General features: G+C 37.5%; 1 protein-coding gene across 2 annotated transcripts in view; it reads left to right on the top strand.

The window, feature by feature from the left end:
- The window catches only part of LOC134665842 (protein croquemort-like), a 407,398-nt gene that overhangs the window by 7,995 nt on the left and 372,778 nt on the right, over positions 1-26,625 (top strand). The window contains exons 6-11 of one of the 2 annotated variants that reach the window (XR_010098424.1): positions 3,867-4,075; positions 6,966-7,074; positions 7,883-8,043; positions 8,725-8,829; positions 9,586-9,733; positions 10,235-11,425. Coding sequence is in view for 1 of the 2 variants with exons in the window: in XM_063522873.1 (XP_063378943.1) it covers positions 3,867-4,075; positions 6,966-7,074; positions 7,883-8,043; positions 8,725-8,829; positions 9,586-9,733; positions 10,235-10,348 (846 nt within the window). In the remaining variant the exon portion in view is untranslated. Of the gene's footprint in view, positions 1-3,866; positions 4,076-6,965; positions 7,075-7,882; positions 8,044-8,724; positions 8,830-9,585; positions 9,734-10,234; positions 14,007-26,625 lie in introns of those variants that run through there. The other variant, XM_063522873.1, reaches the window with a different exon arrangement.

Below are 26,625 nucleotides of genomic sequence, written 5' to 3'. Positions count from 1 at the left end.
AACATGTTCGTCACGGCCAACGTGTCGTCATGGCTGTTCGACGCCATCGACGACTGCGTGCTCGACATCAGCTCGCAGATATCGGTCGTCCAGCTGCCCTTCGACAAGTTCGGCTGGTTCTATACGGTGAGTCGTTTTATCCAGAACGTTCAGAGTAACGACAACATGTTCGTCACGGCCAACGTGTCGTCGTGGCTGTTCGACGGCATCGACGATCGCGTGCTCGGCACCAGCTCGCAGATACCTGTCGTCCAGCTGCCCTTCGACAAGTTCGGCTGGTTCTATACGGTGAGTCGTTTTATCCAGAACGTTCAGAGTAACGACAACATGTTCCTCACGGCCAACGTGTCGTCGTGGCTGTTCGACGGCATCGACGATCGCGTGCTCGACATCAGCTCGCAGATACCGGTCGTCCAGCTGCCCTTCGCCAAGTTCGGCTGGTTCTATACGGTGAGTCGTTTTATCCAGAATGTTCAGAGTAACGACAACATGTTCGTCATGGCCAACGTGTCATGGCTGTTCGACTGCATCGACGACCACGGGCTCGACATCAGCTCGCAGATACCGATCGTCCAGCTGCCCTTCGACAAGTTCGGCTGGTTCTATACGGTGAGTCGTTTTGTCAAGAACGTTTGTGAGTGATTCAGGTACACGGTTATTGATAACTGATAACATATTTCTCACTGCGAACGTGATATAGTTGTTCATGCTTATCTCACTCATTACGCAAAAGCCGATTGTAAAGTTCGGGCCTACTGTACATACTATGCGTTTTGAGATGTCAATGAGAGGCACCACAAGGGGAGACAGCCATTTATAAAATTAGCAAAAAATATTTCAATATAGTATAAACATAGCAAGTCGGTTAGCTCCACTTAACTTTACTGGCATGGGTGCCTAAGGTAGTTGCAACTTCGAATTATATACTGCATATGTTTAGATATATTTTGCTCATTTAGTACATCGTACATTATAATATTCTGTTTCCCCTGATAAGATTGCTACGTGACAGTTTAAAAATAGATCATTTGTTTGGTTAAAACCGTTTTGCGTACACTGATAATTATGTTTTAAATCAAACATTGTCATAAAAACATTAATTTATTACGCATTACATTTTAGTTAACAGATCTATATTTAAGGTTTGTTATAATTTTAAGAAGAACACGTTTATCATGAATTCCTCGTATAAAAATGACGTGCGAGTTGTGAATCAAAGAAAAATGTTTGTGAACCTTCGATATCTCTACCTATGAACTGTGGACCTTTCGGTCGTGTGGTAACGTGTATTCTATGGTAATGATAATGACTAACTGCAATTTCTCTTTCTGGTGACTTAGATATCCAATTTAACTAACTAAGGAATATCACACAAATAAGTTCAAGTTCTATTTTAATTTGCGATTACGCAATAGTCAATAATAATTTAGGTAAAAGGAAATAACAAGTTCGATGTATAAGGATAACTAATAATATCTGCTAATTCGTTATATTTTTTACTTGAAAAATTGCAAACTGTGCGAAATTACACCATCATTTGATTGCTAATCCACCACTACCATCATCCATCTTCAGTTATGATGTACTCTCTTGTAGGTATATTCTTGCTGATTCATTCAAGGTAATCTGGTTAAAGTTTTTTGTGCATAACACAATTTTGTCTAGAGATGCAACGGATAGTTGTTTGGCCGGATACCGGATATTCGGCCTGACCAACGGCCGAATATCCGGTATCCGGCCGCCGAATATTCGGCCAGCGGAACTATACCTACATTTGGGTTTTTCAGGTGCGCATTCTGCAGGCTTGACCTGTTTCCTAGTAAACGTTCGCGCGGACTCATTTCTAGGTTCGAAATGAGTGCGCGTGCAAGTCAGTGGAATGATTAAATTGTTTTAAAATAATAAACAAGTACGATTATGACCGTGTCTGTTTCTTAAATCTAATTTGTTTACTCCGAAATCAAGCAATGTTACTATCCGGTATCCGGCCGGATAGAAGGTCAATATCCGGTATCCGGCCGGATAGTAAAATAATGGCCGGTAATTGAATATGTGTAATGGCCGGATAGGCCGGATACCGGATAGTAACCGGATATCCGGTGCATCTCTAATTTTGTCCATTAACATTGCTTGAACAAGAACAGTGTGCAATATTTACCTATATAATATTGTAAAAATATAAATATCTGGGAGACCGAGCTTTGCTCGGAAAACATATAAAAACTCAATAATTTTCTTAGAGATAAGACCTAGTTAGATCGTTTTTTCGCCCCCGATAACCCCCATATGTATAGCAAATTTCATCGAAAACGTTAGAGCCGTTTCCGAGATCCCCGGAGCTTCATATCTATAATTTGGCATTTTAGATAATCACTTTCCACTACATTTAGTATCAATGAATGTCACCTTTGTGAAAATTATGCTAATTCATGCACATGTGTACCTAATCTCTGTCTAGTTGGTTTTGACCTTGATAGCATGCGGTGCCCGTGTCATTGAGACTCGTGGCGTGAGTTAATTCCGCGAAATCGTCCTCTTGTCAATTTCCAATGACATTCATTCACGAACAATGCATTTGTCATTTGAGTAACAAAGAGACATTGAAAGGAGTATATTGAATACCCATTGACCTGTAGGTAACTTATGCGCTAAATCTTTACCTTACCTAGCTATACCGGGTCACAAGAAGCTGTTCCACAGAAACAGTCGGTAGGTACTTTTTTGGACTCTACTAGATTTAGAATTAGATTAGACATAGACCATACTAATTCATTCCATGACTTCATAGTTAGAAATAGGTGATAGTCTTTCAATTCATTTAGTTACGAGAGGATAAAAAATAGTTTACTGTACAATTCTTCAAGTTCGTTGTGAAAAAAAACCCCGATGAACTTAATAAGTATTTTAGCATTAAAATGCTAAATTAAACATTTCATGTATTTTCGTATAGGTACTTTAGTAAATTGCGGAAGAAGTTAGCAATTCTGGCTTTTTACCTAGGAAGGTTGCGGAGAATGCACTGTGTTTATTGCAATGGATTTGTTTCTTACAGAGCTAGTCTTACTGATAATACAGCGTACCTTCGGGGTATCAAAATCTTTTTGGTATTGTTCATTCCTGCCTTTGCGCTTCGTGGTTTTCAGGGCTTCTTTGTTAGTAAAGTTTTCCCCCTTCTTCTATGCCCTTTTGCCAATCCTTCTTAGAGGGGTGCGCCCCAGTCGTTGGAAACGTCTGCCATAAACCTTTACATTTACAGGATCGACCCCATTACACCGTAATTTATTTGTATTATATTGTAGTAATAAGTGAATTTTGGTTTAACTATGTCCCTTTTATTACTTTCCTGAACCAAATACCAATAAAATCGGTTATTCAAGAAGCGAAAGCGTCCGCTGAAGAATGCGGCGTGCGTTATGGAACGCCAGCGTAATCGGTGAGTAACCAACACGTAATGGTTACCAAATAGCACCGCAACAGCTGATCGATTGGGATCGGCCGCGATCGTGATTAAAATGATTATAGTGGGTTCATGACGATGGGTTCCGTACCCCATATGTAGACCATGAGGTCTTTTGACCCAATTAGTTTTGACATAATGACAATAAGGTCAGTTGCAGCCACTATGGTGGTGGTGGTGGTGGTTTAGAGGTCCTTTCACTGTCCTTCAACTAAAAAAATATAATAATAAATTATGTATTGTGGGTCTCACGCAAATCCACTTAGTCCCACAGAACTCAGGACCTCGAACTTCGTAGGCAGGGTAATTATATCTAGGCTAGAAGGCCATTACTAAAAAAATACACACATATACATATTACATGAGTAAGCACATTCATAATAAAAAAAAATACACTTTTCTTTCACAGCGTAACGGCTCTATGGAATACGACGGCATATTCCTCATGAACACCGGCGCGGGGGATTTTTTCGAGCTGGGCAATGTCGAGAAATGGAAGTACTCCAACCGCACCATGTACCGCGACGAGTGCGGCGAGGTGCGCGGCTCCAGCGGGGAGCTGTGGGCGCCCGAGCTCGGCCAGCCCGAGGTGCAGGTGTTCGCGCCTGATATATGCACGTGAGTATTGATTCTGTGTTTTTAAGTGCCAGTTAGAGTGCTGAAAGTTGTCATCGAGATCATGTGCCAAGTCTAAACCTGTCCGTCCTTGAGACCGGCGGTCGGCAACCTGCGGCCCGCGGGCCGCATGCGGCTCGTGAAACTGTCACTTGCCGCCTGCGAGCCTCTCTGGCTATGTAATATTGAGAAACGACAATGTCTGATAAAGTCATAAATATTAACAAAGTGCGGCCCGCGTCAACTTACTCATCGTTAACTACGCTACTAAAACTACTCAAAAAAAGGTTGCCTACCGCTGCTTTAGACCTTCAAAAGGCTATATCTTGGCAACTATAATTAGAGTTGTGCCGTTCTCGAACACGTTCGGTTTTGTATGGGGAATGTTCCCCCTCTAGAATAATTCCCGTAGTGAGAAAAGTTCCCATAGTATGACCTAGTATAACCCGGAATTATACACACAAGTAAAAAAAAAACCGGAAACGTCTGTAACTATTTCAATAGACGCTAAGAGGGTCATGTACCTAATTGTTGTTGTGTGATTTTCTTTACGGAGCAATACCTATATCCTCGTCTATAACTACCAAGGACTGAAAAACCGCAAAAGACCGGTAACCTAAAATAAAGGTATCAATTGAGTAGGTATCCAACAGTAATGGTACCCGAATAAAACGGCAAAATACTAGTACCTAAAATAAAGGTATCAATTGAATAGGTATCCAACAGAAACGGTACCCGAATTAAACGGCAAAATAGCAGTACCTAAAATAAAGGTATCAATAGAATAGATATCCAACAGTAAGGGTACCCAAATAAAACGGCAAAATACCAGTATCTAATATAAAGGTATCAATTGAAAAGGTATCAAATAGTAACGGTACCCGAATAAATAAAATTCAAACGGTACCGTTAAGGCTAACGGTCTTCAGTAGGTAAAGGACCTTATGCCTTTTGTAATAAGGTCTTTGTTGTTTTATAGCTTTTCAGGACTGCGGATTTAGAAAATGATAACTGTTTTGGAATCCAAGATAGCGACCGTGCACTTTGTCATAAAAGTCATTATGGGTGTTTTAGGAAGTGCCGGTTTCGAAAATGATGACTATTTTGGAATCCAACATGTCTGCCGTGCACTTTGACATAAAAGTCGACATAGGAGTGCCGAGTCATCATTTTTGAATTCTGCACTCCCTAAAACCTATAAAACGACACCCATTATGACTTTTATGTCAAAGTGCACGTCAGACATCTTGGATTCCAAAATTGTCATCATTTTTGAGTTCTGCACTCCCTGAAACCTATAAAACGACACCCATGATGACTTTTATGTCAATGATGATGATGATGATGACAATATAATTCACAAACAATCACATTGGGATCTGTGTACTTAGTGAAAAGTGAGAGGGAGACACGCGTTACCTCCCGCTCTCGCGAGTGGCCGGTTTGAAATGTTTGAATTGAGGTACCTATCAGATCAAAACGCTATAAGGTTTTTTTATTTAAGGGTACCGTTTGGACGGAAGCCTACATTTAACGGTACCGTTTGGGCTAAAGCTTATTTGGATACCTAAAGTATTGATATCAATATGGAATGCTAGTTTAACGGTCGGGTACCTATAAAAAAAACACCTAAAGGTACTTTTATTTAATGGTACCGTTTGAACGGAAGCTTGTTTGGATACGGGTACCGATTGATATTGGTACCGAAATGCTACTTTTAACGGTCGGGTACCTTTAAAAAGACCGGTCAAAACCGTTTTTAACGGTACCTTTTCAGTCCCTGATAACTACAATTCCAATATAGACCTGATTGCCTTGATAGAACAAAAATAATTTCCTTAGATAACAATTACTTCTAGCGATTAAGATTACTATTGTGTCTACGTTAGATAATAGTGCGTTGGCTCAATTCACTACCTATATCGATACATATGAATAGACTTAAAATTAAAACAATTACATTTTTTTTATTGATCGGGAAGGGATTAGAAAAAAATGTGCACATGACCTGTGCTTATCTGTTTGCTCGACTTGATGCAGTCCAGTCGTGCATAGTACATTTATATTATCTGATACTATATGAATTTAAAAACGAACTTATAATCCAGACACGATAAAGAAAAGACTGCATCGAATGACATTGCACGTGACTAGCTAGCTAATATTATTGTTTATTGTTTTAAAACATACCTATAATCCAGACATGATAAAGAAAAGATTGCATCGTATGACATTCCATGTGATTGTAAATGACTTAGTAATAATTATTGTTTATTGTTTAATTTAAAAGAGGAGACCTTTATTGGTACGGCGCTTAACATAAGCTGCGATAAGCATGCTAAGAATACTAAAGGCTAGAAGCCTAATTCCACGGAACCGTCCATTAAAAATTAGGGATAAAAAAATTCTGAAACCACCCTTGCTTTACTACTAATAGAAATAAAAGTAGTAGGTAACGATAGGTTAAAAATAAAGCGGAGGGGCTGTCGGTTAGTTCTTGCACTGTTGCCCTAAAATACCTCTCACAGATGATGTATTTCTGTCGCCGCTATAACAACAAATACTAAAAACAGAATAAAATAAAGATTTAAATGGGGCTCCCATACAACAAACGTGATTTTTGATCAAAGTTAAGCAACGTCGGGAGGGGTCAGTACTTGGATGGGTGACCGTTTCTTTTTTTGCTTTTTTTTTGTTTTTTTTTTTTTTGCAGTATGGTACGGAACCCTTCGTGCGCGAGTCCGACTCGCACTTGCCCGGTTTTATAAATTTGCCGCCTTTTTCTACTGATAAGATTTGCTTGACCATCTATATGCGGCGGTTTATGATGCCACCACAAAAACTATACTTGCTTGGTTAATAGATAATTGAACGTTTGTTGGTCTATTTCCAGGTACCTGACCTTAGGTATAGACAAGGAGGTGCACGTGGACGGCATAGACGGGGTTCAGTACGCCGCCAACGTGTCCGTGTTCGACAACGGGTATAACTTGCCTAGCACGGTACGTACAATGTACTATCATATCTATCATATTACAGCGAGCGGCAAAATTACAGGGTTACATTATTCATGGTGGCCGATTTTTGAATTTCTTCCGCTCGAATCGTGTATTTCGATAATATCTCCACTACTAGGCATTTAAATTCTTCTAATAGAATTGAAAACGAGGAATCAATACCACTCGATTCCCAATTTCTATCGCTCGTATTTCAAAAATTTGCATTTCGCCCTTTTCCACCGGTTTTCGAGTGACGAAATCGAGCGATCGAAATTCAAAAATCGCCCCCATGCATGGAATTCATAAGACTGTAACTGTCTAAATAGGTATCTTCCGGATTAAAAAAAAACTGTGGGTTAAAAGAACATCGTCGTCCCTTTCTTTTAACATGGTTCTCAATGATACAAAATTTACAAGACAGGAAAATCGGTTGTGTGCACGATAAAGTCAACCTTCAACTCGAAACTCAAGCCACGGACGGATTATCGGCTCAGTAATGTCAATCAAAATCTATTCCAAGCACAGAATAATTAATAGTACTACCGTACAGAAAGGAAACTTCCTACAAAAACGAAGTTTGACAGCGGTTCAGGGTCGAATCATGCTGTCCCTTTCTAATATATGGCACTATCCCTTTCGGCTATTTAGGGTTGTCAAAAATCAAGTGATTCTATCTGTGGTCGTGCACGCAAAAGGAAGTCAAGTGGTGTCAACCCTAATAGCCGAGCCATAGCCGAGCGGAGCCGAGTTTGACCGAAGTCAGGAGTTTCGCACCCCTGTTCCAAGTTTAAAATGTAAAGGTCGTTTTTAGGCGTGCTACTGCGACTTGAACCGCGACAGCGACTGCCTGCCGCCTGGCGCGCTCAACGTGTCGGCGTGCCGCTACGGCGCGCCCGCCTTCGTGTCGCTGCCGCACTTCCTGCACACCGACCCCTACTACCCCAGCAAGATAGACGGCTTGGAGCCTACTGAGTGAGTGCCCTATACTTGTCTACTTTTTTCACACCTCTGCTTTGAAAATGTGGCCATAATGGTCCAAATTTACCCTTGACAACGTTCAAAACATTGAACATAACCTTTGACTCCTTTTTTATCATAACCAGATTCATTACAGCCATTGAGCGGCGAGTAGGTAAATTCACTAACTTCCGTATTTTGTGCGGATTTGAGAGTTAAGACCAAAAAGTAGCGGCTAGTTATACAGCTGAATCAACAGGGCAACAAGTTTTTAAACCGCTATATTTTTGTTTTCCACGCTCTGATTGCGTGACAGTACAGGTTTGCTTTTGGTCGACTCTCGGACTATCAAACCAACCTCCTCGCCCCTTTAACGTATATCTAAGGACTGGCCTTACGGGCAAAAATAATGGGGCATGAATGGGGCCAGTACAGCGGTGTGACACCGCTACAACCTGATTGGTTGATGAGTACGCAATACGCGCGCGATTGGTCGCAACTAGTTGCGTTAAACTGCACGATTGGCTCGAATTCGTGAGTGAAACCGCCGAACTAGTACCATAATTTAGTGCCCGTAAGGCCAGTCCTTAAATATACGTCAATGACTCGTCCATGCTTATTTTGCAGCCTCTTCAACAGTACTATTTGTGTTTTGATGTTGTTATTAATGGTTTTAAAATGTTTTGTTGTCAACAGTGAGCATAACTTCAGACTGGCGTTAGAGATGCTCACGGGCATGCCGCTTAAGGTCGCCGCTCAGCTGCAGATCAACATGCTAGTCCGACATATAAACCTAGTCAGGTAAGTTGCTCTGCACATAATATAAAAGACAGAACCAAAACTGCCTGCCCATGGCCATGCCGCGGCAAATGTCCACTGAGCCACCAACATGTAACAACATGTTGCTATATATCAACATGTAAGTCCACCATAAATACTAGGTCCGTCAGGACAGTGGCATATCTAAATCCTTCCATTATTTCTGTATATAAGAATATGAATCTAAATAAATAAATAAATAAAATATGATGACCTTTTTAATCTTATTAGCACACTTATAACGATTTTAGTATTTATGTGAGGAAATCAAACATTTGCATTTTAACCATAAGCAACATCGGTGATGTGGAAACGCTAATGAAGACCGGAATGGGAATCATGAACGAAAACTATTATACATTTTTGGTTTTGTATGTTAAAGTACAAATATATGCTCTTAAGTTTTTAGGTGAAGTGGAACTGATGATGAAGACCATATAATTATAAATGATTGGCGAAAGTTGATAAAAATACGATGTTACATACCAGTCGTATTTAAGCTTCAAATTTGCCATATGTTGTACCAATGTGCTCATGACATGGTAATTGAAAAAATTACGAGGTAATCGTACTAAACAATGAGATTTAAATGGTTACATACATTACAGGTTAATTATTTGCTGATGTTTATATATTGGTCTAAGATAAAATATCATAAAATATAAGTTTCATCCGTCAGACGTATCGGTGAAGGTCGACGTATATAACGTAATCTTGTACTATGTATATTATTTTTAGCCTGAACAACCAGTTGCCGGACCCGGACACGCTGGTGCCGATGTTCTGGTTCCGGCAGGAGGTGCACATTACGCCCGACTACGCGCGCATGGCGCGGATGGCGCTCAACCTGCGGTACGGTGTTCCGTACGCGCTCTACACGTTGACTGTGAGTACATTTACATTTCCGGCTGTTCCCCAATATGACCTGACGGGGATCCGCTTAAGCACTTAGACAGATTCGTATCATGCCCGAATACGCGCGGCTGGCGATACGGCGTTCCCTACGTGCTCATGTTGACTGTGAGTACTGTTACATTTCCGACTGCAACCCGCTATCCGAACCGGTCGACCCGGACGTGCTATATCCTGGTACTGGCAGGTTCACTTCATGGTGTTGGCTTGCGATACGGCAATTTAAAGTGATTGTAAGTTCTTGATACAGTTTGGGCAACAACCTTCTTCCGGAACCGAAGGGAGGAAATTCTGGTTCGCTACGGCGAATCGGACTCAGTAGCCAATTTAAAAACAATTTGTGACAACAGCTGAACTGAATGTATTCTAGAATTATTCCTATCGTAATATTTTAGCTTTGAGCGGTTCTTTGTGAGTTGAACAATTTAAACATAACAATCATATCATACATATAACTGTCAATATTTATTTGCAGGGCCTGGGACTTATTCTAATAGTATCAGGCATCACAGTACTAATAAGGAGACTGCTTCTCTCGCCCGAGACCACGCCCATACTGTCCGCTGACTCCACTTCGGACGAACAATGACTAGGAAGGTTTTAGGGTACTTTTTACTTACAATTTTTAAAGCTAATAGTGTGATATGCCATTCTATGCCTTCCATCCTCTATTAACGACGTCATAAACTAGGGGTGAGAACTAAATGAACTACACTGTAAATGACGCCGGTACGCAAGAAATAAATATGTATAAATCTTAGACCCAAGATGAAAAGACTGTATACTAGTATAACACATCGACTGGTAATCATGTAATCAATCACATATGATCCCCCAGAGGAAACATAAAGGGTTATGAAATATATTATATAAGACGAAGACAATTTAACTAACCTACGTGCCTTAATATATTTGATAAATATGTAACCTTTATTAATAATTGTTATTTTGAAAACCTGTTAAATTATAATTTTTGTAGATGTTTTGTTGTCTTGAATAGTTTGTATAAGTCATAACTTCCCTACCGACTGTTACCTTTGATGAGGCTATGTTATTAAACCGGCATTATGCCTGTTAACTTCATCTACTTGTTCGATATCAACATGTGGCTAGATAGACACACCATAACCAAAATGAATCCTAGACCAAACGTTAAATATTATAGTTTAATATCACAGAGCTGTGAGGTAGGCAGTTGTAGGGTCGCTACAACAAACTAGAATAACTAGGTATACATGGCGTCCCAAGACTATGGGACATCAAGGGAAAGTACCTTAATTATCGTAGATAGGATATTTTGCTGAAAGAAGACATTAATTTAATTTAATTTAAAAAACAATTTAAACTGCATTCATAGATTTTTAAATAATTACATGGTTGAACCGGGAATCGACCCGCTGCACGAGAAAAAAACATCACCCTGTAGTTTTATCATACCCATATTTAAGGTACTTTCCCTTGATGTCCCATAGTCTTGGGACATCCTGTATACTGCTCAATAATTAACCCACGGGACGCCAGTACAGCTGTACAGAGCGGCTACCGCGAAAACCGAAATTCGCAAATTGCGGGGATCTTTCTCTTTTACTCCAACGAAGTCGTAATTAGAGTGACAGAGAAAAATGCCCGCAATTTGCGAACTTCGATTTTCGCGGTTATAGCCCAGGTCGTATGTTGAATTCAGTTTTTTTTTCTTGAGCGATCCTACCTCTGTCTATCTGTCAAGTCATCGTTCAATACTTAGATACTTACTTCCACATACAGTTGGTAAATAAATAGTTTTTATATTAGTTGAAACTTAATATTTTAAATAAGTGTCGGCATACAGTCCGTTTTTGCCGACTACTCATATATGTACGATTTAAATACATATTATTTAATAGAATATTTATTTAATTAGAATAGTAGGTACTTATTATGTTAAATTCAGATCCGCAAGCTTAAAAAATCATTAGCGTTAATAAATTGAATAGCCTTGTCAAATAAAACAAACAACTGTCTCTAAAAATATTCCACATTCCAGTATACACTTTAGTTTCTATAGCTGCCAATAAAATTTTCCAAATGCTTTGTTTCTGAGATAGCGCTATTTGGCTTAGGTGGGCAAAGTGTGAATAATTGAACTAGTTCAGCTGCTCAGTTGATACACGTGACTGTGTTTGTCTTGCTAAGATTTCGTCTCGAGGAAAAGTCTCGCATGAAAATTTTAGGAGTTAAATTATACCCATGCTACTTTTACTATAACCATGTTAAGCGGGTTCTATATGATAATCTTGAGCACCCTGTATAATTTTAAACTTATTTACTCATACCTCATATTTTAATTGCTCATACACGTAGTATATTAAGATATTTTAAACAATTGTGATGAGAACTTTTTTTTCTTTAAGCAATATAATCGGTACTTATCCGACATGAGGCGTTAACATGGTAGCGTTTTTGTCACCATGCCTGTCTCGTTCTAACAATCGTGAGTCGTAAGTGCGAAAGATACGAATAACGCGACATGCTATAAAAAACGCGATCATGCTACCGCCACTGATCTTATTTAATACAATGCTAACATTACCAAAAATTGTTTTAGAAATCACGGAGTCACGTAAAGGGGGTCTAGCACTGACCGCGCAACTATAAAACTATACTCTGGCACGCCCACGTTGTCAGTAGAGAAAGGTGCGAAAAACAAATTTTCTATAGAAAGTCACCATTCGCGCCAATATCATCATCATCATCTCAGCCATAAGACGTCCACTGCTGAACATAGGCCTCCCCCTTCATGATGGGGGGTAAATGCCATAATCGCCACGCTTGGCAGGCGGGTTGGCGATCGCAGTCGAGTACACCGAATTTGAGGGACGCTGCTGCCCGTCCGCCGGTGGCCTTGGACGTAGTTGAAGGACATACCCGGGTCCGCGCATACGCGCCTACATTTTTTTAAATACCCGCCTTTTTCTACTTATAAAGTGGCTATGCCAGAGTATCATTTCTCGTTCACAGTGTGCGAAAGAAACAAATGAAGGTGTCTTGCGCGACTTGATGAGCTGCTGCGCTAATCCTGTAGTAGTTCTTTTTTTTATTGCTGATCTTCATTTGTAGGAAATTTAGATTATTATGATGGTAATTTATTTATATCAAAGTCATTGTTATTATTTAGAAGTATTTAATTATATTGTAACTATAGTCTGTCAACCCATTTCATCAGTAGAAAAAAGCGGCAAATATAAAAAAAAATTAGGCGCGAAGGGTTATCTTCCTTTGGCCTTTTTCTACTGACAATGCTGTTTGACAGACTATACATACTTTATTCTTCCATTAATTTTACGTTAGATAAATATTTTGACAATGAAATGGTCAATGCGTATGTATTTATAAATATAATTATGAGACAAGTGATTCAGGAAAACAATAATGCTTCAAAAGAGCTTACTGCCTTTATATGCAGTTGTTACATTTGTTCCTAATGTTATTATCCACTTACGTTTTATTGGAACTTACGAAGCGTACGGACAAAGAATGACGTCATAGTTTCATAATTTTATATACGGATTGCTTTATATATAAAAGAACGACCAGACCATAAATGAACTAGGATAATTGAATAAATTAAGGGGGGTGATTTTTACATCGTCACATAATTTTCAGAATGTTTACAGAAAGCTGGAAACCTACTTAAAGCTTCCAGGCTTAAGGAGGCGCCATAGGCCATCAGTAAGAAGTGCATATACATACTTGGAAAAATTCGACCTATGCCGCTGTGGCCCGGTGGTCCAATGACACAGGCACCTGCCGCGATAGCAGAGGACGCTGGTTCGATTCCAGTCTAGGGCACTGGAGGCTTTGGTAGGTTTTCCTGAGTTTATGATATTTATTTCAGTTTATTACTCATAGCTTGTTACCTATGTTTTACCTAGACAGACATCGTTAACAATTAATGTTTTCTATTCAGTCATCTATAATCTATCTTTTTTCCGTAGACTAAAATGACATTTCATCCTATGGAATGTTATTTTATGTTCATAATATGAAATGTCATTTTAGTCTACCGAATAAAAAATAGACTTTAACGAACCTTGTTACCTTTAACAACTAGATAATGTCTTGTTAAAAAAAATTGTCGACGTTGTCTGCATCTGGGTCACCTGATTTTGTGCCAATTTTGTTCTTATAATATGTTTTCGATTCTAGCTAAGCAAATGTTATGTGATTGTTGATACATTTTATAAAATTTAATAAAAAACAGAAAGGTATTCATGTTTTTTTTTGATACAATGCAATGTTAGAGTCTGGTTGCAGTTCTAGCATAATAGTTAGGGAGGCGAGGTAGCTAAATGGCGTAATTCAACGGCGCCGTCGAGACCTATCAAAATCGAAAGATAAAATAATTTCGAAAAGAAAAGCTCGTATGGCAAAAACCATTTTAGCGGTGGGTTTGGCGTGTACGGTTTTTCAAAAATGTTAAAAAAAACAGTTACTTGGGCATTCTCGAGCGCGTCAGATATTCATACTACGTATGCCCCGAGTGCCTCTGATAACAACGGTATACTAATCTGCCGGTTTGCGTGGTGGGGGTAGGCATATAAAGTAGTCAAAAATGCAAAAAAAAAAATTTACTCGGGCGCGTCAGATTTTCGGAAGGGGTGTTAAGTAGGCCCCAAGGAAGCTTCCTTTAAAAAAACTGACGATTTCGGCGTGACGATAAGTTACGATGAATTTGTGAAAATGCAAAAAATAAAAGTTTTTTTGAAATACTCGAGCGCGTCAGATTTTCATAGGGGAGGTTTATCTCGGTATCCTGAAAGCATATTTTTTTAATCTGACAAAAATGTTGGTGGGTTCTCTTAATCTGACCGATTTTATGATGCTACAAGTCAAAAAGTTTTAACTTTGGACAAAAATGTAAAGAGACCTTTTTTGTGTAAAATAAAATTACCTTTTTTGTTTATTTAACCTTTTTTTTGTAAAATGTATCGTTCGCGACTTATATGCCGCAACGCGTTCTTAGGAAGACGAAATGGCTCCTCCACACTTCCGGTCATGCGGAAACCGGCAGATTTTGTATTTTTAGTAAGTTTTAGATTATATTCTTCAAAATAAAAAATAAAAAAATCGCGCTCGAGAATACCGGATTAACGTTTTTTTTTTACAAGTTCGCGACCCTATAACTCGGCGGCGTCAAGGACTTATCGTCAGATTAGTTAAATTTAGTCTTTAAACACTAAAATCAACCCCCAATATCTTAATCTGACGCGCTCGAGTATTTCAGACTATCCATTTTTAGTGTTCCGTACAAAACTTTGTTTACGGAACACTTATGGGATCACTTCGGTCTTGCAAATCAGTTAAATACGTTTTTCTCAGAGACCGTTTGACATAGATACCTAAAATTTGGAACAGTTATAGCAATTACCACCACTCATATTGTAAATAAGTCAAAACTGCTTATTTCTTATTAAAGGGGGAAATTTAGGGGGTAGAGAGGGGTAGGCTGAAACTTTTTTCATTTGTAAGAATCGTGTGGGGTACCATTAGAAAGCTTGAAAAAAATTGAGTCGATGGACTGATTTTGACTTCATTTTAGACTGCAATAGTTACGTCAAAAAACGCATTTAAAGTTGCAAGTTTTCATACAAAAAATTTCACCTCTGTCCTGGCGATTTTCGCAAAAACTATAGCTAATAGGCAGCTGACCAGTCAATACCCAACTTAAAGAAGCATGGAGACGGCGGGAAAATTATCAGCTTAACTTTATCTTTATTAGTTTTTCAACTGGAGCCTGGTCTTTGGTTGCTTAGGGCTAGCTAACTAATGCTTACACTGGTCATTTCATATTACGCAGTAGCTTTAATGAGAAAGATCCTTAGTTAAAACTTTGGCATTGAAATTTATGACTTATGTCTTTGACACAAAGTTTAATTCTGCTTGCTTATTTTTGTGGGATATTTAATTTTATCTGAATAGCCTACTATAAGTATGAGCGAGATCTACAAAATACAACCTTATTGTATTGCAAATAAAGTTTAAATTTCGAACGGGCTTTCCAACCAATGGACTAGGTATCTCAAAAATATGAAAAATTCAAATTAAGAATTCCGTTCTTCACTGTCGTTGTGTTTTTTTTATTCACAATATGACACATAGAGTTTGTAAAGCGTATAGAGATAATAAAGTCATTTAATATTTATTTACAGCTATGGCCTCATCTATAGATTTCATTGAGAGTATCTGATTCGTCGAAACAATATACACAATATTCGGAAGGCTGAGCTCTGCGTAAGACCAATTCGAAGGTCCGAAGCGCAGTGTTGCCAACTCGGATTTTGAAAAACTGCTAGACTTATGTCTAGATTATGCCAAAATTATGCCAAAGTTTTTTGAAATATGCTAAAAAAATTCTAAAATGACAACTTGAAATTAGATACTTAAAACACATACATTTTTCAAATTTGCCGCCTTTTTCTACTGACAAGATCTGCTTGACCAACTTTATATAATCCGTCGACGTCCATCCGTCCACAAAAGTCAAAATTCATATGAAAATATGAACCACATAAGGCGATGGCGCATATTGTTGCTGCCAATTTGGTGCAAACTTTGCTTAGACTAAATTATGCTAAAAAATATGCCAGATGCTAAATGGAAAATTTTGGTGCCAAAGCAAGTGAAAATATGCCAGATCTGGCATCAATTATGCCAAGTTGGCAACACTGCCGAAGCGTCCGACAGACGCTTGCCTCCCGTAACTTTTCCAAGTATTTCAAACATAGATATATAATATACAAAGATTCCGTCTTAGCGAGCTGTTACTGTTACCACTTTTGTTTAGTGTACGATTAACAATGTGGCCCACCTTGCTGTAGCCATGTCGATAAACTATCGACATTTCTTGCAATTTTAATTTTACTTCAAAGGTTTAACGATACTTAAAATGAACAAAAACACTTTTATCGTTTATTGTGGTTATCAGATCACAATTTTATCGTCACGCGTCACGCCCCCCAGCAGGGAACCAAGGGAAAGTTCAGCTATTATTTAATTAAAATACATAAATACCTACTAAAATATGTGTTCCGCAATAATTGAATTATTTTATTATATCATAATATATTTATTATCCATTAGCATTTCAATGATGTTTAGGTTTAACGAAGATATTGAAGCTTCAATTAATCGCTATTTCGTTCCGCCAGGCGTGGGCGTGGCTCACTCCGCTTTGCTACAGGTAGCTAAAAGTACATCCGTTCGACCCCCATTTTGGGGTTTGCCATAAGCTGCGCGTGGCGCTGTCGCCATCCAGCGGCCATATCTGTGCTGATCGTGACAGACGCGTTTTGTTAGAGAGTGAGTCTTCTGTACCTAGTACTATTATTTATTCTGCGGTTCCGCTGTGTAGCGTTTATCGATATATAACATTATTAAAATCGAGTTTTCACATCCCTAAAAGAGCACACATATACGTTTTTACGCACACATACACAACCTGGTTTCACCTAAAACGATAACACCTTGATTTGAAGTCCATCTTGTCAACAGTATGGTTGTCCTTTTTTGACAAACGGCATTTTTAAAAGAGCGAGGAGAGAGAAATGATACTAGTTGCTGCGCCGTCAAAGAGAACAGGCAACGTTGGGGCCTTGATTTTAAAGTACAAGTGTCTAAATCGCAAGATCCAAAGGCTGAAGTCGCGTTGGGCCGAAAGCCCGAAGCATCCAGGAGGTCAGTTCTAAACACAGGTCATTAGTACAAGTGTCTAAATGCGAAGGCCGAAGGCTGAGCTCCGCTTAGTCACTTATCTTATACTATTGTCCTGTGTTTAAGTACTAACATCCTGGACCCTTCAGGCCTTCGGCCCTACGCGGAGCTCGGCCTTCGGCTTTCGCATTTAGACACTTGTACTATTGTTCTGTGTTAAAGCACTGACATCCTGGACGCTTCGGGCCTTCGGCCCTACGCGGAGCTCGGCCTTTGGCCTACGCATTTAGACACTTGTACTATTGCTCTGTGCACGCGGAGCTCGGCCTTTGGCCTTCGCATTTAGACACTTGTACTATTGCTCTGTGCTAAGGCACTGACATTTTGCTAAAGCTCTGCCTTCGGCCTTCGCACTTAGACACTTGTACTGTTGTTCTTTGTTTAAGCACTGACATTCTGGACGCTTTGGGCCTTCGGCCCTACGTGGAGCTCGGCCTTCGGCTTTCGCATTAGCTGTCTACACCACTTTTCACGTCAACCATAGCGCCTTTGTCCCGGATACCGCCTGTCTCCATTTTTTTTAGTAATATTCCGAATTCCATATTTACATATGTTGTTGAAAGTTTTTTCAGCCACCACAAACAAATTTTGTCTCAGAATTAATGATATATCAAATATGTAGTAAAAACTACAATGGTTGCGAAACTATATGGGTTCCTATATATAGGGTACCTAATTGAATACGGTATCCTAAAAACAGGCAAACAACCCCTGTAAAATGTAACGATGCGAGCGGTACGATATCGTGAACGTAATTTAAAAAAGCGGGTAATAATATATATATCTCTTTCGCACTAATATGTCAGTACGAGCGAGATGCATAGAAAGTAAATTACGTTCACGGTAGCGTTTATGTCAATGCCAAACTGATGGTAGCCGTACGGAACACTAAATGCCTCGAGCTATCTCGGGCTTGGCCAAATTATTTTTATTTTTTACTAATCTGATCGTCTATCCTAGGCGCGCGTCACTACATATAGAGCTAAATACTTTACAAGGTTGTTCTATTAGGTCTAAGGTATCTCTCATATCTTAAACTGCCACGCTCGAGTATTGCAAAAAATTCCCCTATTCGCCTCCCTAACTATAACCCACTTCATGCCAGAAGTTCGAGACGATCGCAATTCTAACATAACCTTTTCGACGCCGTGTCAAACACAAAAGCTGTCACTCGGACGCCACGTAACCGAAGCGTCAAAACCTCCTAGTGAGTATTATATTCTTTGGTCAAAACTAAAATTGCATTGTATCTGCACGTAGGTTGCTCTGTGGTCTGTAACCGATTAATCCGTTTTTGCGGTGCGGATATATCGGTCATTGGCGTCCAAAAGGTTAATCTAACATACTATACTGGCATCCGTTCAGGTTAGTGCGTACTTGCGTACTTATCTATACAATGAAAATGAAATGAAAATTATTCGCATAAAATGTGGTATAACAAGGTGTTATTGGAAAGATATTCCCGTACAGAAACATATTTTGCTGGTTAAGCATGCAAATATTATCTTGAAGCTATTCATCTAATAGGTAGGTACATTGTTAACTTAAATGCGGAATAGGTAACTGGTCCATACGGCCCGTACTGATAAGGATGGTCAGCTATCCAGATACAAATAAACCACAAATAGGTGCTCAAATACCTACCCTAATAGTTCGTTTTTTAGGGTTCCGTACCCAAAGGGTAAAACGGGACCCTATTACTAAGACTTCGCTGTCCGTCCGTCCGTCCGTCTGTCTGTCACCACGTCACCAGGCTGTATCTCACGAACCGTGATAGCTAGAGAGTTGAAATTTTCACAGATGATGTATTTCTGTTGCCGCTATAACAACAAATACTAAAAACAGAATAAAATAAAGATTTAAGTGGGGCTCCCATACAGCAAACGTGATTTTTGGCAAAAGTTAAGCAACGTCGGGCGTGGTCAGTACTTGGATGGGTGACCGTTTTCTTTTTGCATTTGTTTCCGTTTTTTTTTTGCTTTATGGTACGGAACCCTTCGTGCGCGAGTCCGACTCGCACTTGCCCGGTTTTTTTTAGCATTAGAAATATTAAGGTAAACAATCTTGATGTGTCTTAATTTGCTCGCTTACCTTCTTTGAAGTTCTTACTAATGCTAAAAAAAACGAACTATAGCAACACAACAAGCACATCATTTGCACCTTTTCACACTACACGAAGCGGTGGAGTTCTTAGTCCGTTGGGGGCCCAGCATAGTCAGTGGGGTGACACTCCTGACTTCGGGCAAACTCGGCTCCGTTCGACTCAGCATTGCTCCGACCAATTATTAGGGTTGACACAACTTGACGTCCCTTTGCGTGCACGACCACATATAAGATAATGACTTGAATTTTGACAACCCTAAATAGCCGAATGGGATAGTGCCATAAGTTAGAAAGGAATTGAATTGAAACGGAAACCATCGTTTTCGCTCGGCCAATTCCTATTTAGATATAATGTGGATACAATGAGCCGCGAAATTAAATACAGAAATTATGAATGAATTCATTGATAAAGTTGCCATGCACTTTTACGGCTGCAATATGCAATTAAGAAGAGTAGAGACAGATATATGTGCTAGTGCGGGCTATAAGTATAAGTAGGTACCTAATCTATAAAATATTATATGATGAGCAACCGCGGTTCCTCTTATATTCTTTTCGTTCATTGGGGAATAGCGTGACCAGACGGCAACTAAGTTCGATACTTGGTGGTTCCGTGTACTTCGCTTTATTAAGGTGGTTCTCCTTGCTCGATTTTCATACAACTTTCTTGGCACCCTAGCTCCTATTATATAGGGTTTCTTCACTTGTATATGTAATGTTTGGGTAGTATATATATTTCTGTCTTCGCAGAACGTAAAAAAATACTAGATTTTGATTAAAATTATTAAGAAAAAAGCCTTTGAATATTGGTAAAATTTTGCCTCATTGCTTGTTTGTGTGAGTGATGCTTATAGTATCGGTGTAATTCTAACATGGCGACTTCATTTGACAAGCAATCATTTTTAATTTGTCAAAGCTGTAACAGATGGCACTTTAAAACCGCAACACAGATTACCTGTGTATTTTGTTTTATTTTCACTCAATAGAGGGAGGTATATTTAATGCACAAAGCATGTTACGAGTATACCTACTCATTTAAGAATCTCCTTTCTGATATAATTTAATTCCCAGATTTAATATAACTTAATAATTATTATGATTATTACACAATAAAATACATTTACATATTTATAGAAAGGTCAGTCCAAACAATCATTCGCGTTTACAGTCGTCCACCGAAAACCCTTGTGAATTCTGCTTTCGTTTCGGTAGAAATATAAATGTTCTCTGGAAAAGCCTATATTTATTGTAACAATGATTTTTAAACTAAAATACCTGGCTATATTTTTCTCAAAAATATATAGGTACCTATGTGGAGAAAAATGTCATCTTCTTGTAAATAAACAAGATTCTATAATATCTTCTGCTTGTGCATAACAATAACATTAGTAGATGATATTTTTAGGGTTCCGTACCCAAAGGGTAAAACGGGACCCTATTACTAAGGCTTCGCTGTCCGTCCGTCTGTCCGTCCGTCTGTCACCAGGCTGTATCTCACGAACCGTGATAGCTAGACAGTTGAAATTTTCACAGATGATGTATTTCTGTTGCCGCTTTAACAACAAATACTAAAAACAGAATAAAATAAAGATTTAAATGGGGCTCCCATACAACAAACGTGATTTATGACCAAAGTTAAGCAACGTCGGGAGTGGTCAGTACTTGGATGGGTGACCGTTTTTTTTTTTGCTTTTTTTTTGTTTTTTTTTTGCATTATGGTACGGAACCCTTCGTGCGCGAGTCCGACTCGCACTTGCCTGGTTTTTTTTCCAAAAATGCTGCTTTTCACCCGAGTTAAAACACTCTACTTTTCATTTCGCATACGAGGAAAGTAAAACGCATGTGTTTTTTTAAATACATTTTTATAGTAGGTATTTTTGAGAGTAGGTATTTTCAATTAACAATTTGGCCAAAAGTATCGTTATTTATGGAATGGGGAGTCAAATATCAGAATGGAAATTGTATAACAAATCCATTTATACCCAAATTTCAATTGCTTATTGTAAAAAGAATAATAAAATCGTACTTGGAATTGGAACCTAAACTGCTCTAGTGCAGTAACGTATCATTTCTTGCACACCTTTTACAACAACAATGACCCTCTTTCATATATTCGGCCAAATTGTGCTTTTTGAAAAACTAATTACAAGCCTTTTATGAATGTAGAATGATACCTTAGGGTATGGTGCTTTACGCACACTAGCGTCCCTTCCCCTCCCCCTGACGCAACCCCCCCTTTTTGCATGAAATATGTCCCGGTTCACAGTTTTTTACATTTTTTGAGGAAAGTATATATTTTAGGAAAAAAGTGTCAATGAAAGAAATAATCCTTAATAAATTCTTAATAAAAAAGGTCATATTCATTTTTTTTATATGATGCACCTAATTCATGTATTAGCTTGTCAAAATTCGAAATAACATAGTTTTTACTTAGGGTTCGAAACTCATTTATTATACACGGTGTAACATGAGGAAACCGAATAATTTTAACAGCGTATTCCTGATCACGTTTAGAGACAAAAATGTCCTATAAACTTTTTGAAATTCGCCTAGTTTCAGAGTTAACACCAATTAAAAAAAAAACATGTTTCTCTTGTTACATAGTTCAAAACGCCTTTTTGATGGCGATGTTGTTGTTTGGATTTAGTCTAAATATCCCTATTGATATGTCAAAAAGTGACAATTAAGTAACACGTTGCAAAAACTAAGTTTTACGAAAAAAAACCATTTTAAGTGACAAGTTTACCAATAGCATTTAATTTTTATGTACAAATTCATTCATAAAATTAAAAAAAAAAACCAAACAAAATTTTTTTTTTGGCGAAATTAACCTAAACACATATTACATCTTTTCCTTTTTTGACCTCATGTATACATTTTACGATAAAAGTGTCAATGAAAGAAATAGTTCCTTATTAAATTCTTAGTAAAAAAGGTTATATTCATTTTATAACACTTATTATACAAGGTGTCCTCAAGAAATGCGAAAGATTTTATTTCTGAGGTCAAAAGAAGGAAAAAATGTATGTATGAGTTTAGGTCAATTTCGCCGAAAACAATTTTTTTTATTGTTTTTAGGGTTCCGTACCTCAAAAGGAAAAAACGGAACCCTTATAGGATCACTCGTGCGTCTGTCTGTCTGTCCGTCTGTCACAGCCGATTTTCTCCGGAACTACTGGACCAATCAAGTTGAAATCTGATACACATATGTAAGTTTGTAAACAAATGAATTTTAAACATGGGGGCCACTTTTGGGGGGTAAATGAAAAAATTCAAAAATAAAAATTTTCAAACTATATCATGTTACATATCAAATGAAAGAGCTTATTGTAAGGATCTCAAATATATATTTTTTATAATTTTTGAATAAACAGTTTAGAAGTTATTCAAGAAAATAGGCAAAAATGACTATCCCCCCCCCCTTTATCTCCGAAACTACAAGGTTTAAAATTTTGAAAAAATACATAAAATAGGTCTATACCTATAGATGACAGGAAAACCTATTAGAAATGTACAGTCAAGCGTGAGTCGGACTTAATTACAGTTTTTGATCCGACTCCTACGGATTTTTTAAAGATTTCACTCACGTTTCGCATAAATAATGTTTAGTTTTAAGTTTATAAAATACATATGTATGTTAGTCTGTAAGGTATTTGTAATATGGGCCTTGTTCCCTGAATTAAATATCTAAATAAATAAATAAAAAATAAAAAAATACATTGATAAAAATTGTGTAATATACGGAACCCTTGGAACGCGAGTCCGACTCGCACTTGGCCGCTTTTTTTTAATTTTTTGAATATATATATTATATATGTATGTACATAAAAAGTAAATGTTATTGGTAAACTTGTCAGTTAACATGGATTTTTACTTTTTTTTCGTAAAACATAGTTTTTGCAACGTGTTACTTAATTGTTACTTTTTGACATATCAATAGGGATATTTAGACTAAATCCAAACAACAACATCGCCATCAAAAAGGCGTTTTGAACTATGTAACAATAGAAACTTGTTTTTTTTTTAAATTGGTATTAACTCTGAAACTAGCCGCATTTCAAAAAAGTTTATAGGACATTTTTGTATCTAAATATGATCAGGAATACGCTGTCAAAATTATTCGGGTTCCTCGTGTTACACTGTGTATAATAAATGAGTTTCGAATCCTAAGTAAAAACTATGTTATTTCGAATTTTGACAAGCTAATACATGAATTAGGTGCATCATATAAAAAAATGAATAAGACCTTTTTTATTAAGAATTTATTAAGGATTATTTCTTTCATTGACACTTTTTTCCTAAAATATATACTTTCCTCAAAAAATGTAAAAAACTGTGAACCGGGACATATTTCATGCAAAAAGGGGGGGTTGCGTCAGGGGGAGGGGAAGGGACGCTAGTGTGCGTAAAGCACCATACCCTAAGGTATCATACTACATTCATAAAAGGCTGGCTATAATTAGTTTGTCTTCCCCATACATTAGAACACAATTTAACCGAATCATATTTCTTGTTCTTGTCTCTCGATAATTTAATCAATTTGCAACATAAGTAGAAGAATCCTCATATATCCATAAATATCAAAATATAAAAGGACATACATTTTCAGAAGATTTCCCCGCGTGCGACGTTGCCAAATGGTTTAAAGTACAACATGCTCGCAACGTTGGATGTCAATAAGTCGACAATGAAAAATTATATTTCAAATCAATTCAAACTTGATATTTTTGACAGTAATGGGTTACTTAAATAAGAAGGCATTTTTCGCCCGGGTCTACTATGGTCAAATGGTCTAGTGGCTTTTAGCTATTGAGTATAAGTCTAACAAGTTGAACAGCATGACAGGGTTCAAACCACGAACAAAGACTCATTTCTTTTTGTATTTATTTTATTTCATCTTTTTGGTAATTTTATATGCCTTATTTTAAAAGTTATTTTAAGTAAATGTGTTGTATTTGATTATTTCATGTAGGTATATCATTTCAATAAAATTTTGGAAACTTTTATTTTATACCTGGTCAAGCAAATCTTGTCAGTAAAAAAAGGCGCGAAATCCAAATGTTCTATTTTTTTGCAGATGACGTCTCTCTCCTTTTTGATTTTAAAAATAATGAAAATTTTAATTTAAAACTGACACAAACCTTAAATCATATCAATCTGTGGATGCGCGACCATAATCTAGCAATAAATTCAAACAAAACCAAATTGATTCAATTTTATCCTTACCAAAGAACTCCATTACAATTAAAATTATCGCTTAATAACACAGAAATTGAAGAAGTAGATAATTTCAAACTCTTAGGTATTACTCTCGATAACCATATGAACTGGAAAACACATATATTAAACACTAAAACCAAGATATCACAGTTTTTGTATGGACTCTTTACGCTTCGCAAAACCACTAACTTCAGTACTGCACTAGCCGCTTACTATGCCTTCGCTAATTCATGGTTCAGATATGGAATTTTAACATGGGGAAACAGCACAGATGTGCATGACTTGTTTGTCATGCAAAAAAAATGCGTTCGTGTGCTAGTCGGAATCCGAAATTGGGATAGCTGCAAACCTTATTTCATCAAACACGGCATACTCACTCTTCCATGCCTTTACATCTTAGAGTTATGTATATATGTAAGAAAAAACATACATTTGTTCAAAGAGATACAGAATAAAAGACAAAAATACAAACTTGAATTACCCCAGCCAAACTTAGAAATATACCGCAAAAGCCCTCATTATGCGGCAGTAAAATATTATAATCACCTCCCAAATTATTTAAAATCAGTGGAAAGTGACACTTCGTATACAAAGAAGTTGAAATCGTTCCTTGCTGAAAAAGCATATTATTCAGTAACCGATTTTCTCACTGACAGTTTTGTTAAATAAGTTAGTTTATAGTAAATAAGTTTTGATCTCCTAAACTTATAAAGCTAGTTTGTAGTATTTTTTCTTAATATGTACCTACTTATATTAAGGAAATGTTTGCCATACCCTATTAGGGTCCATGAGATACTATTATTTTGTAACAACTTGTTTTTTACCATGGTGCAATAAACGATATTCTATTCTATTCTATTCTATTCTATTCTATTCTATGAACGATATCCCTTCGCGCCTACATTTTTCAAATTTGCCGCCTTTTTCTACTGACAAGATCTGCTTGACCAGCTATACTTCGTCGATAGTTGACTTCTTATGTACCTATTCTGCGATCCTAATTAGCCTCATGCATGACTTTTTTTAAATTATTTTAATCATTATTTATATCCTTTGAAAACCGGAAAATAAAAATACTTTTATATATCTTCCCATAATATTATTAAAAAATAATCAAATTACTGAAAATGTTTTACTCACGTAAGTTTAGTTTCGAAGAATAACATACGCTTAAAATAATTCAAAAGAGAATGTTAAAATTATAAAATAAAAAAAAATTGGCATTGTCGGGGTTTGAACCATGTATCTTAGCTACAATCTGATTTTTTTTCAAAATAGAGGCTACGGGTGCCACGAGCACATGACAGTTGATGGTCGAAAACATTAGTTGCTTCTGAATGCCTTGTAATTCTTAATCGTTGCTCAAACAAGAATTTATTATTTAATTTCCAATCTTTTTTCAACAATAAACATTTCATCCGCTGCGCCCTCTAGGTTACTTTACTGTAACATTACGAATCTGCTGACATTTGACACTGACTTTAAGGTGACTTTAAGTACGTAAGTGTGCGTGAATGCAAGAAATTGCAATATTTTGCAGTTGGATTCCGGTAATAACGAAATGAGACAATGTTGAGTTGAACATGTCTCGATTTGGATGTAGTATTTTTTATAGTTTTCGCACATATCAACACATCTTATGAAACTTTGTATTTTGGGAGAAATAGTGAAAATCCACAATTCGTGCACAGTGACGCCATCTTTTGGCTGATAATCGGCATCCCATCCCTAGACATCCACCATTGATAACAAAACGACAGATACTCACAAAAATGTCGCCGATAACTCATTAGG

This window comes from Cydia fagiglandana, chromosome 1 (genome assembly GCF_963556715.1).
Source record: "Cydia fagiglandana chromosome 1, ilCydFagi1.1, whole genome shotgun sequence".
In the NCBI taxonomy this organism is placed as follows: Eukaryota; Metazoa; Arthropoda; class Insecta; order Lepidoptera; family Tortricidae; genus Cydia; species Cydia fagiglandana.
The sequence above is the reverse complement of the archived record's forward strand: the minus strand, read 5'-3'. Positions and strand labels throughout refer to the sequence as shown.